This window comes from Amblyomma mixtum, chromosome 8, assembly GCF_055824585.1.
Source record: "Amblyomma mixtum isolate Tamu chromosome 8, ASM5582458v1, whole genome shotgun sequence".
NCBI lineage: Eukaryota > Metazoa > Arthropoda > Arachnida > Ixodida > Ixodidae > Amblyomma > Amblyomma mixtum.
The window spans coordinates 85,398,697-85,408,051 of record NC_143019.1 but is presented as its reverse complement, the minus strand read 5'-3'; the positions used below and the strand labels follow the sequence as shown (position 1 = coordinate 85,408,051).

The window sequence follows — 9,355 nt, the reverse complement described above, 5'->3', positions numbered from 1 at the left end:
AAAGCTAAAATACAATGCTTTCAGTGTACCCTTGACCACTGAAGATAACCGATGGGAAATCCTCACAACAACTTCATTACACTGGCAATGGTGCGCTGGGTGGGAGAGGGCGTCTTTCGCAATGCAAGCCGTAAAGTTAAGTTCCTGTGAATGTAGAAACGCATTCGTGCGATGTATGTTAACCGCAGGCGACACTTTCTGCAGCGTCCAGCTGTGTCTCCCTCTTCCGTCTCGAGGACTACCAGGCCTCGGTGCGTGACACGGTCGCACTGGGCTCGGAAATGCCGGCCGTAGTTGTGGCTCCCAGTCCTCTTGAATCGGGACACTCCGACAACGAACAAGTAAGCAAGCTGGCATAAAATAGGAATGTCAGCCGTCATGAGGCCCAAAGTAAGCACAGACAGCTGCTAAGCCAGGCCTCTTCGTAGAATTACGTCTTGACTGAAATCTTCTATGTAGCAGCCCAGTATGTTAAGTGCACATCAAGGCACCACTAGCATCAAAGAATTCATTAATCGACGTCCAAGTTACATCTTAGCAGTACGTCCTAACAGAGCAGAGGCCTAGCCTTTCTTGGTCTTCTCTCGCGGAAGTAGCTAAGGGAGCCTCGCGGCCCTTTTTCTAAGCCTGTTAATAGCCACCCTATCGCGGTGAAACACCAAATACCGACCAGAGCTCGTACATAGTTAAAACCACTCTGTCCGTAAAATCCAACAAGCAAGCAAGAAAAACGCTTGAACGAACTAAAATTTATCTTCCTTATTTTTACCGTTTATTCACAAAACCGCCGTTGCCCATCTCTGCGGCACCGTGTACACGTGCAGTGGAAGCTGCGATACCGTGGATGCCTTGGCATGCCTATAGTAGGCCATGGCAGATATGGGCTTTCTGACAGTGGCGATATCTCACTTCGGGCACAAAGAAACAACGAGCGAAGAAACCGCGAACACAATATAACCTCCATGTCCGTTATTTGTTTGTACCCTCTGCATGAACCGGATGGGTTAGGTGATGATAAGCCTGTGGCCCACCTGGGCCCTCATGTCTGGTGCAATCCACGTTACGTAGTAAAGGGGCTTGCAAATATATAGATTTAGACGGCGGTTTTTTACGAAAGAGATAATGTCTGCGGAAGTGAATCCGGCTTACTGGAGTATCCATCTACACTGTTTTTAGCTAGTCAGTCCGTCTCTGTCGATCTCTGTACCGTTAAGGGGTTCCACCATTGACAGAAAGAGGCCTGTGCCGTAGAGACGGATTCTGTAGGGAAGGAAGGGGAGGTGGACGGTAGCTTTGTCGAATGTGTTGTAGGCATAGAAAAGTCTGCTTAGTGCTAGCGCATGGATTAATGTTGCGCATGGCCCTTTCAGACACATGGGTTTCTACTTAAGGTTATACTCTCACTGACACCGATTCTGCGCGCGCTGGTAGGACAGAGCAGCATATACAGCCATCACCCAGTCCCAGTCGATTGTGACATAGGCTTCAGGACTGTATTCGTCTCCTTTTCCAGCTGACACTCTAGAAATACTGCACATAGTAGCCGGTCTCCAGGAGGCCGAAAAGTTGACCTAGCAAACAGTGCGCGTGCATCAACCAGTCCTATTGGGAAGCACCTGTCCAGGCATTCAAACAAGTAACCTTCCATCTAACTTCCGCAGAGGGCTGAAGGACGCATTAAGAGTGCTTTCCCTCCCCCTCCCAGTCTGTATTAGATGGACTCCTGGTTATGCCGGGCTTACAGGTAACGACCTGACAGATAAGCTCACCTGCGAAGTTTTCCCCGAGGCATCTGTGATACCCTGACCATACATGTCTTCCGCACCGGAGAACCACCAGGATCTGAAGGACATCAACCTTCACTACAGCAACCTCTTTGAGAAAATGAGCAGAGCATTCTATCACCCCGCCCTGAACTCTCCACCTGACCTATTCGTGTCCTACGACAAATTCAGCTTAACTCCTACGTTCACCGGACGGGGCATACCTGTACCGTAAGCGGACCACACCCGTATGTCCCAAATGCCCAGAACACTATATCAATATCACCTAGTCTTTCTTTGAATGCCCATTAAAAATACAATTATCGCTTTACTCCTACCAATCCCACCCTTCGTTGAGTGCTTGTCTCGCCTCAAATCAGCTCCAAGAACAGCTGCCCAAGTGCGGTAATCACTCTTGCAACTTAACGGCTAACGCTCGAGCGTTTCAGTAAAGTGTGTTTTCTCTCTCTCTCTCTCCTGCCTGTATTAGTGTTGTTGTATAGACTTCCCATGCACCCTCTCTTCCCTACTTCCTTCTTTGGTTGTGCTCCAAGTCGAGTTTCGTTTTTACTCTCGCGCTTACGAAATTCCAGTTTTTACACCTTCGCTCGTCTGCAAGTAATTTTAGAGAAACGGGAAATGGCATACCTAGCATAATTCCTATTCTTCTACATGAGATTCGAGCATTTTCGTTGTTTGCCACCATACGTCCGCAGTCACAAATATTGTTTTTTTTCTCATTTTGTTAACACAAAACAAGCATCGCGCATTTTTTGAGCAATATTGACGATTGTGACATTGCAGCTTCTAAGAACATTTTAGGAATCCGTATGTTTCAAAAGTGGTTGCTGCGTTGAGGGTGCCCCACTAATGCAGATAACATCTCAATGAGGACACCAAAATGTATTCGACTGTCGCAGCTATGACTGTAATGCAGCTTGTCTATATATGCTGTTCTTCTGGGTACGTGCTCCTGACGACCACGAATGTTTCTTCGTCTCCGAGGATGCTCAGAAAGCTCTGTGGCTTTTCTTTTTTTTGCGGCGACTTCTGTCAGTGAAACGCTACTTACCCCCTTAAATGAAATTAACTCTCGCCTTATGTCGTGCTTAAACTCTGGACTTCTTAACTACAACTACAATTATCTAATATCTGTACTTACTCAATGAACGAAAATGAAACCTTAAAAAAATGCACAGGAGTTGGCTACTACGTTTTCTTTTCTCTTTAGGGGCACTTGGACTTTCCTATAGTTTAGCCTAAAATAATCAGGTTACCATTCCTACCGGCAATTCTGGTTATCAGCTACTGAACAATAATAAAAAAAATGCTTTATTTTGCAGGCTTGGGTGACCCCAGCGACGAGCAGCGATTCCTTTGACGTGTACTCAGAGGCTCCTCCCTCCTTGTCACCGGCGGCCGCCGGCGACAGTGCGCTCGACGTGCGGCGCAAACGTGGAAAAGTAATTTCGGCTTTAAACTTCACTTCCTTTGCTAAGCTGACTCGCCTGAGCTTCAAACACCAAGACAAGGTAGAAGAAGGCAAGCTGTGAATTAAGGTCCCGGGTACGCTCAATGAAATGCGCCAATCGTAAAAAATCATTTTTGAAAGAGTGAGCATCAGTCACTAATGTGCAGCAGCTTTCTTTTCTTCAGCAAACGTAGTGGGTTGTTTTGCGCCCCTGCCGTAAGATTTGACAGGCAATAACCGCGAAATTGAGAAAAGTTTAGGAGACAACACTCACTTAGAGGCAAGCACTTATCCATGAGCCCCCCCCCCCCCCCCCCCCCCCTCTACTTTGTTCTCTTAGCAATGCGCTTGCCGCTGATAACTCCCTACTCCCCCTCCTCCGCTAGATACAACAATGTAGCTCGGGCCGCTCCCGAAAATAATGCCTCACTACGTACCGTCTTGAAGGACCTTCTTCATTCGTGTATATGACTCTGCTGATTGTTCTTTGTCAATCAGGACTTAAACAATATGTATTAGAAGCCATGTGAGTGTCTGCGTCCACGTTCCTTCCGCATTTTTCAGGCAAGGGCCAGTACGCGTAACTGTGAGACATTGTTAAAAGTTTCATTGATCCTAACCCCAGCGAACCATCGGAGGTGGCTCCCATTAGTGATTCTTTACATGTTTTCCTGTGCAGCAAATTTTGCAAACAAAGTGGACGTATGATAGGAAAAGCTTACACTTCTACTATTAGCTCTTGATTTTATGTTCCAGTAGGCGCTACGTCATTCCGAACTAATAAAGAAATCATTTGGCGCCGCTTCAATAGTCGGGCGTCCTAGGCAATTAGTTCATTACGGCATAGCCAAGTTAGCTCCGTCCTTATTCTCCTGCTTCTGGAATGGGCGGTTTCTTGGTCCGCATATTATGCGTTGTTCTATTCTTCCATACTTACGCAGTTAAGTTCAACACGTCTTACTTCTGCGTCATAGAAACTGCGCTTCGTTTCCACAGGTTTCTCGCCCTTCACCCATCCTAGAGGCGCACGAAACCACCAGCCCTAGCCAGGAGATGACTGCCACGCGGAAACAGTCTGCTCAAGCGGCCTCTCCACTAACAAGACAGTCTCTCCAGGTAAAAGGCTTTCCGGCAAATGCGCGCTTTTCTTGAACCGTCGATGTATTCCAGCCCCTTCGTCCTTAAGTGATTCATAATTCGGCTCTTCAAGCACTCAGCAAAAAGAGTACTTTGTATTGCAGCTTAGTACTAAAAGAGAAATGTTATTTTAAACGCACACTGATACCCGCGCGATAGATCTCAACTCTCCACGAATTTTTCTCGTGCAATACATGCAATATCCAATTGCGTTGACACGCCGCTTTTAGTCTAACCGGTAAGGTCTCCCTGAGGTCGAACGAAGCGCTACAATAATAGTACCGGATGACAACAAATGTTACATCTGTTTATAAAAGAGGAAAGACATTTCTTTCACGTCACATGAATGTAGATATATTGCATAAGAGCTTCCTTCTAAAGGCCTAAGGTCTGCACAAATGCAGCGTAGATTGCAACAGGTATTGCCGTGTTGATTTTAGATATGCGACCACGGCGATATCTCCCACATACGTTTCTCCCAGGCACGTAAACGTCGCGCAAAAGTCTGGAGACTATGTGAATGGCGGTAACTGCGATTTTTGTGCGTATAAACGCGCTCCTTCAGAAGTGTGTAGGCAGACAGGCTAACATATTTGGTCAGGCACCCTGTGCATATCATGGAAGCAGGATGTCCACATTCAGACAGCGCCCGCACGCAGCAAAATGCTTCTAAATGAAACAATACGCAAACTGCGGCTGCTGCCTGAAAATGTTTGCGCCCACGTAGGTCTCTTCAAACCAAGACTGCTAATCACCCTACAGCCGAAACACTGCCTACATGGGCACACTTACTGGCATGCCTTTGACTCTTGGCGATTTGCCTATCGGGTAGAAAAGTTTCGACGGCGAACAATGCGGGTGGGAGGATTTGTTCTTCCCCTTACAGATCTTTCACAGCGAGAAAGATAGTAGTTACGTTTTTGAGGAAGGGTGCAAGCGCGTCGTCCAGGAGCTCAATACTTATTTGTTTCTTTTAAAATACAGCTTAAACGCCCCTAGTGTGAAGCTTTATATGAGATTAAGCGTTAGCGCTCAAGTGCATCATTTCTCTGATAGTTGTCTTGAAAAGGTCGCGGTTCGAGTGGAACGCAGCCTATTGCAATCTTTCGCTGTCTGCAAGAAAAGAAACAGAGATGCACAATAGTATATGGGCAAGCTGCTGGTAAGCACTTTTCCTAAGGTTTACATGTTGTGGAGCTCAGCAGGAGGGAAGAGTAACGGAGTTCAATAGCTTCAGATTACCCACATTAGGGCTCTGTCTACAGTCGCAGTTTGCGAAATAATCGTTCAAATAAGTAAATCGGGCTCTTCGATGCTCTACTGAATCCGGAATTTTAGAACGTCATGGCTGATGTAAATCCCAAATCCCGCATGCGTATTCAATCCTGGTCGAATGAGAGTTAAAGTTAAATAGGCAGAATGTTATGCACAAGAGAAAACTAGTTTTAAATCATGGCAACGAAAGCTCGGGAATGAATTAATTGCGTTGATAATGATCGTAGATATGGGATTAGACCAAGAAAAATCGCAGTTGATGTTAATGCCTAGATATTTGAACTCATTATTAGAGGAGGCAATCGAGCCGATGAAAATGTAATTAGATGGCGGGCAAGAGTGCCTTCGTTGGAAAGATACTTTTTTTACTTTGTTCCTTAGTGTTAATGGTCAGTATCCATTATTACTCAGAGTGGTGTGATTAAATCATTTTGTGATGCGGCAGTGTCGATATTGGTAAGGTGGGATGACAAATTAATATACATCCGCGAAGAAATAAAGCAAGAAGGCATATTATACAGCAGGTCATTATTGCAAATTCAAGAAAAGCACTTTCAGAAGCTCCGAAGATATGAACAAATATCTGGAATTGAAAAAAAATCTTTGAGTCTACTGACTTGATTGAACCTTCCAGGCAATGTAGCATGGCGTAAACAAACCAGTCTTATTTTGCTGTTTAGTGTGGAGAGACGTGGAGAAAGAATATTTGATGTCATCTTTCGTGCTCCCTAAAAGTGCAATGATTAGTTTTCATGGCACTGACGTTCATTTATTTTTTGCGATGACTTGAAATTCGATCCCACAACCTTGGAATCGGTAGTCATATGCCATAGCCGCTGAGCCCCCCCCCCCCCCCCCCCGGTGGGTGTTCGTGACAAATGTTAGCATAAATTATTATTATTAGGAATAGTTACTCGCGAAAAGCAACACGAGTCAGCCCCGAGGGATAATTTTAAAACCACCGCGATGAAGCACCGCAGGTCCTCGTTTTTAATGCTGAAGTAAGTGAGTGGTTCTTGGTAATATGTCCCGGAACCTGCTGTATTTTCGTGAACTTGTGGTTCTTTTCAGGCGACGCTGCGACACTTCCAATGTCTGGTGCTTTACTCTGAATACCGTCGAATTTGGTAATCTCTGCATTTGTACCCCTTCCAGACTATTCGACGGACATCGGCTGTACAAACTGAGACGTGCGGCACCGTCAGCCGGGCGACGACCGGTCTTGGGGCCTCACCGTATGGTGACAGCGACCGGGACTCGCAGATGCTAAAGGTACAGTTAACCTTGGAATGGCATGATTTTTGTTTTTTTTTCATTGCTGCTCTTGGAGGGGGCTAATACCTCGTGTTACTTGTAAACATGAAAACTGAAGCAGAAATGAACTTGCTCTCAGAGGACCTGGCTAGATTCTTGGTCGTGCAGTGGAACTGATTTAGTACCTGTGCACTTCTGAGCTTCCGAGATGAGAGGTTCATGGTTCAACTCCGGTCTAGAGGTCTTACTTTTTGAAAAGTGCACTAAATGATTAAATAGAAAATTTTAATGATATACCATAACTACTTTCGACATTACAAATGTTTATGGGCTTCATTGCTATACCAAACTGGCGCAACACCTCACAGGACAACAGAAGCATAGTACGACACTGCAGTTACTCTTTAACTGTAGCCAAGCATGCAGTAATATTTTCCAAATATTTTGTCAACCTAACTTTTGTCAACACGCAATAGTACATTCGTGCTTCCATGTGCTCACGTTATCGTTACGACAAGCAGTAGCAAAGTAAAATTATGAGACGGTAATTCAAAAACTAAGCGAGTAAGTTGGGCGAAAAAAAAACAGTTTTTGAGGATACTGACCGTGCAGCTGCACAAGCTGCCACTTATTCTCTGCTCACTGTCACAAAAACAATTTTTAAGTAGCATCTGGTCTGTTGTCGCAGAAAATCTTTTGTGCGGTGATGAATGATTCTCAACGTGAGCGTCACTATTTGAAAGTGAGACTAAGTTAATATGTGTGGCATGGTACTTATCAGAGAGTTTATAACATTTGTCTCACTGGTATTCCATAGAAGCAAAACAAAACGTCCTCTAGAGATTTTGTAAGGCTGCGAACTAACTTCTCTTCGCCACCTGCTTTGCGCGGCCAGTGCCACGCGCAGGTGCTTCTGGCGGGCAACGCCCACTACCTGCGCGAGCGGTCGACCATCCTTCGCGGGGCGTCGACACTGGACGAGACGGTCTACATCTGCCAGCAGATCAGGCAGCAGCAGGAGCCTCCCCCGCGGCCCCCCACCGCCGCCTCCGAGGTGTTCGTCACGGGCCACACCACCGAGCTTGGATCCTGCTGCGAGAGCCGGGAACCCCTGCGCCTGCGCCACCTGGTCGGGCTGCAGCACCCGCAGGCCCAGCTGGAAGCGCACAAAGTGGCGAAGAGCCGGTCGTAAGTGTTTCCCTCTTCGTGTGGTATAAATATTTTTTTACCAGAGCCGCAATGACTCTCGGCACTGACAATAACTCCCAGATGTCAGGCACTCCAGCGGTGGTAGGAATTACCAGCTATGTACACCACTTTATGTCCTGCATTGAGCGATTGCCCCTTTTGAGAACCCCAAGTATGAGGCTCATCATTATCGCGTGCCCATACACGATACATTCACGATTGTAGCTACTCTCCTGCCCGCATCTAAGACATTAATACTTTTAGCTTAGCGGATATACGTATTAACGTAGACGCATACCGGATAACCGCAAAAAGCTGTGTACGCGCGGTGGCAGATATGGTTCCCACCGGACACGTAGCTGCTTTTGTGCATGCGCAGGAGGCAACGGGCAATCTAGTTTTGCGCATCCACTATGCTAAAACTTCTATTATCGTTCGCTAGTGGATAAATTCTGCAATTCCCTCTAGGGACATATAGCGCCGACGGTAACGCCGCCGGTGGTTCCGGAATGTGGATTGCTTCTGAAAGCTATCGTTGAAAGGTAGCAACTGCAAGCAAAGCGGTTGAACTAATTTAGACAGAAATTACATCAATTTCACTCTGTCCATACACCTACTGACACTTGTGAAGGCCGAAGTCCATTTCAACTCTCTGCCAATTTGAGAGTAAAGCCGAATCAATATACAAACAACAATCATTCAACGATGGTCACGCCTTTTGACTTACCATAGATATCGAGTATAATGCTTAAATTCGAGAGAGTGTCTCTTTCTATTATGGTATTTACTGCTATAGTAACCTCTGAGCCAACAGAGGGATTTCTAAGCGTTGGCGCATAGCGAATCCGTAAAGCCCAGCGATGGCGGTATAAGGCATAACATGAGCCAGTCACAGAGATCGAAATACAGAGGCAGTATTCGGCAACGCATCAATATAACATGCCGGTCCATTGGCCTTAGAGCCAGCTGCACTGCCTCTGGTCGCAGGCCGACTATCGACGAACGCAAGCGCAGCAGTCCACCCCCTCGGCCCGAGCCACGACCACGTCACTTGGCGCCCTTGGTTACGGAGCCCCACTGCCCCGCTCCAGACCCCGAGATGGGCGACTCGCCGCCGCGCCCCAAGCCTCGCACGAGGCTACCGCCGATGGTTCCACCTAGCGCCGGTGCTTCGTCGAGTGAGGAGCGGCGCTCCGACTCGACAGCTTTGCTGATGCCGGATTCTGCGGAGCTGGGGTGTTTGAGCTCGCCTTCCTCTCCTCGCTGA

At 46.8% G+C, this 9,355-nt stretch overlaps 1 protein-coding gene across 1 annotated transcript; it reads left to right on the top strand.

Moving 5' to 3' along the window:
* The first annotated feature begins 4,287 nt into the window (after positions 1-4,287).
* LOC149333278 (uncharacterized) lies at positions 4,288-9,355 on the top strand. Its single transcript, XM_089556028.1, has 4 exons — positions 4,288-4,350; positions 6,802-6,918; positions 7,796-8,088; positions 9,076-9,355. Exons 1-4 carry the CDS (start codon positions 4,288-4,290, stop codon positions 9,353-9,355), a joined length of 753 nt encoding a protein of 250 aa, XP_089412154.1.

Excerpts from the sequence above, each read along its gene's own strand:
- LOC149333278 (XM_089556028.1), top strand. The coding sequence starts at position 4,288 with ATGACTGCCACGCGGAAACAGTCTGCTCAAGCGGCCTCTCCACTAACA. Across the intron at positions 6,919-7,795 it reads GGGACTCGCAGATGCTAAAG|TGCCACGCGCAGGTGCTTCT; the intron begins GTACAGTTAACC and ends TTGCGCGGCCAG. Across the intron at positions 8,089-9,075 it reads AAAGTGGCGAAGAGCCGGTC|GCCGACTATCGACGAACGCA; the intron begins GTAAGTGTTTCC and ends CTCTGGTCGCAG.